The 3,519-nt window shown below is 44.5% G+C and overlaps 1 protein-coding gene across 1 annotated transcript; it reads right to left on the bottom strand.

Annotated features, from left to right (window-relative positions):
- Positions 1 to 328: 328 nt before the first annotated feature.
- LOC120022063 (iroquois-class homeodomain protein irx-4-A-like) lies at positions 329 to 3,211 on the bottom strand. Its single transcript, XM_038965857.1, has 6 exons — positions 3,167 to 3,211; positions 2,681 to 2,929; positions 2,346 to 2,455; positions 1,864 to 2,026; positions 1,396 to 1,564; positions 329 to 924 (listed from the first exon to the last, which is right to left on the bottom strand). Exons 1-6 carry the CDS (start codon positions 3,209 to 3,211, stop codon positions 329 to 331), a joined length of 1,332 nt encoding a protein of 443 aa, XP_038821785.1.
- Positions 3,212 to 3,519: the final 308 nt, after the last annotated feature.

Genomic DNA, 3,519 nt, shown 5'->3' with positions numbered 1-3,519 from the left:
TTGAATCCCTCTTTTTTCCACTCATTTAAAAATGCATTTAAAGTGAAAGTAGTCTGAATTTGATATTTATGCAAAACGTCATTGTTCTGATGTTTGTCATTATAACTTCATTATACTGACGTTTATGTGCATTAATGTATTGACATTTTTCTAAAACAAAAAAAGGCATGGAAGCATGTAGTATCATAAGGAGTTCAGATAGCCTTCTGCTCAGGTTGAGTTAATTCAAATGGTGAGAGGATAGCAGTCTCTGTATGTCTCTCTAAGGAAGTCGATACATACTGCAGAGACGAGGTAACATGTTCAACAGAGTTCTGCCTTCCATCGCCTATCCATTTAACCCAATCCACACCCTGTCCATGGCTGACTTGGACAGCACAGGTTTAAAGGAACTCTGTCTGAACAGCGGGTCGTGGAAGACCCCGTCCACCCAATCTCTCAGAGTAGCGACCGGCGAGTCCTGCTGCTCAGCCGCCCTCACCTTCAGGTGGGGTACTTCAGTCGGATACCCCCCTGGGGAGAGGGACTCGCTGGGGGTGGCTGTGTGCATGCATGGAGGGAACTCAGGTTGGATAGTAGCAGTTTGTGCAGTGGACCAGATGTTAGGTTTGCTGCTCTCTGTACTTCGCAGGTCCCGTTCAGTGTAGAATGAGTTGGTTGTTCGGTCGTGGTCTGGTGTGTTTTTGAGGCAATCTGCTGACTGTGGCAATCGTTCATTCCCGTGTCGGAGTGTGTCTGGGGTATGTGTGAGTGGACTGTTGGAAGGGTCTTTGGGGTGGTGGCGCTGGTCCGGTGGTGTGTGTACTGGGGTGTCTTTGGTGTGAAACCGGTGTTTAGGGTCGCAGTCAGAACCATCTGACTCCAGCAGATCAAAGTCCTCCAGGTCACTCTGTTTTAGGTCCACACACCTCCCCGTTACAGAGTCTACAACCAAAAAATACATAGATGTTATAACAATCACAAATTTGACAGGACGGATAGAAAGCAACTTCCATATAAATTAATGGGAAGCCATTTTAACAGCCAGGTCACTCGTGATACCAGTCAGTATTCGACATCCATCCATGTCTGAGGATGTCGGGAAATGACATGGAAACCATCCACTAGGGGAAACAGTAAGCATCTGCCTCTGATTCCAAAGGTTGCAAGTTTGAATCCAGCGATACCTTAACCATTACCTTAACCATTCAGAGTTAATGCCTCACTTTAAGAATTTGGAGTTACTGCCTGAACTTAACCATAAACACTTCGAAATTTGACGTTTGGAACAACTTCCAAATTTCAAGTTTGAGAAACATGGATGAACATCTAATTCTGAGTTGACTGTGAGAGCGGGTAGCATGTTAATGGGTTCTTCTAGTTAATGATATAAATCTATGGTACACATGCACTCACCATCAACATCTATCTCGCGTTTGATTGGCTCCTCCTCTTGCAATCCCTCCACACCATCACTGTCATCTTCACAGCCCCTCTCGTCAGAGCTTTTATTGGCTCGTGGTGACCATGTGACTTTGTTCTCCTTCTTCAACCTCCGCCGTGCATTGGCAAACCACGTGGACACCTGAATGAACAAACACATTAATAAATCATTACATATTTGATAAATTCCCAAGCCTACTGTTGTGGCCCTGAGCACGGCACTTAACCCCTAAACCTGCTCCAGGGGCATCGTATGTATGTGTATTTGGGTCTTTAGGAGGCTTTAGGATAAAGCAGAAGACACATTTCTGTGGGATGTAATCTTCTTCTGTGATTAACCAGTGCCTAGTACTCCTCGATCGTGCATGTACTGTAACACATGATAAGTTCAGAAGAGCTCCAACTAACATATTCATCCCCAAACACTGAGCCAGTTGTTACCTGTGTAAGTGTCATCTTGGTGATGATGGCCAGCATGATCTTCTCTCCCTTGGTGGGATATGGGTTCTTCTGGTGCTCCTGCAGCCAGGCCTTCAGAGTGCTGGTGGTCTCCCTGGTGGCGTTCTTCCTCCGTGCTGCGGCACTGTCCACTGATGACCCATACCTGGGAGAAGGGAGGTGAGGGGAGTGGTGTCAGAATAGGGGTGAATTTGACAGAGAAACTCTTCCAAATATTGCATTTTTCACATTATGTTTAATGGATCTAAGATGTGCTGGAGCTTCGTTTTCAAATATTGTATTTTTTCCTCCTTGTACTTGGTGTTTGACATATTATATGTCCAAGAGATATGCATGTGTAAATGGAACTATGCTATGCATCAATGACGCATGCTTTATTCCTATTTCTCCTATTTAGATCATATTTTGATGTTTACAAGAATTACAAGTTATTTAGAAACAGATAACATGTTTAGTAGACATACCCATATCGGTCATATGGATACTGCCCAAATGCGTAATCATATGGATAGTATGCAGGGGTTTGAGAGGCCCCCACATGTGCAGACGCTCCATCTTTGGACTCCAAGGTTCCCTGCAGATATGAAATCAACTTTCATTGACATAACTTGACAAAACCTTTCAAAAACGGAGTCAATTATGTTTTGTTTAGTCTACTTTGCTCACCACAGATATGGATCAGTCCAGTGCGCACGAATTGGTCAAAGGTTTGTCCTTTTTATTTTCGCTGACATGACCAATTAAGTGAAAAAAGAAGAAAAAAAGAAAGAAAGTCAATATAGAAAAAAAGCCTACCTACCCTGGCATATAGAGCTGTTGCGTCGCCTCCGCAGGTGCCATAGTACCCTTGGCTCTTTCCATAGCCAGCTCCATACACACCCAGACCTATAGCCGGGGTTGGTATCTCCTGGCCCGGGGAGCCGAGCAGTCTGCTCTCATACACTGGGCACCGAAGAGGCTGGGGAGAGGGATGCGTCACACCTGAGTCCAGGAGAGACCTTCCGCCAGGCTCGAAGCAGTTGGCCAAAGAGCTCGTGCTCATGAGGAACTGGCGCGAAAACAAGAAAACATTATTTCGGAAAAATATAGACAATACGCAATACATGAGCACACAACGAAAAAGGCTACCAATAAATTACAGTTATTTTGTAAAACAAACTAAACGTAGGCTATGTGATGTATCTGCAAAACCGGAGACACTAGCTTATAAAGTACAGAAACAAACTATGTTTTCCTTCACCACAATTTCTTTCAAGTTTCTTCTAATTTAGTGAAAGAGCATTACCTGGTGCGTGGGTGAGTAGGGGTATCCTAGCTGCGGGTAAGCCATGATATCAAACATCAGTGAATGTCGGCAAACTTTAAAGGATCAAGCACGAGCACAATGTCCAACTGTCACTCATCAATGCATCAGGATCAAGTAGCCCGTAGACGCTGATCTAAGGTCAGTTCCGAAGGTGGAATCTGGGTAAGTTACACGTGTGCTAGATCTGTGCGTAAAGGTAACTTTGACTGAATCAAATCAACACCAAGACACACTGCTTTCCACTCCGGGTAAAGTGCCGGGACCCAAGATTTGGTTTGTAATGAACAGTCTGCTTCAGCTGTTCTTCGGCTCTTCTATTGAGGTATTAGAGA

This window comes from Salvelinus namaycush, chromosome 27, assembly GCF_016432855.1.
Source record: "Salvelinus namaycush isolate Seneca chromosome 27, SaNama_1.0, whole genome shotgun sequence".
Lineage (NCBI taxonomy): Eukaryota > Metazoa > Chordata > Actinopteri > Salmoniformes > Salmonidae > Salvelinus > Salvelinus namaycush.
The sequence above is the reverse complement of the archived record's forward strand: the minus strand, read 5'-3'. Positions and strand labels throughout refer to the sequence as shown.

Excerpts from the sequence above, each read along its gene's own strand:
- LOC120022063 (XM_038965857.1), bottom strand. The coding sequence starts at position 3,211 with ATGGCTTACCCGCAGCTAGGATACCCCTACTCACCCACGCACCAG. Across the intron at positions 2,027-2,345 it reads TATCCATATGACCGATATGG|GTATGGGTCATCAGTGGACA; the intron begins GTATGTCTACTA and ends CCCTTCTCCCAG. Across the intron at positions 1,565-1,863 it reads CCAAGATGACACTTACACAG|GTGTCCACGTGGTTTGCCAA; the intron begins GTAACAACTGGC and ends TTGTTCATTCAG.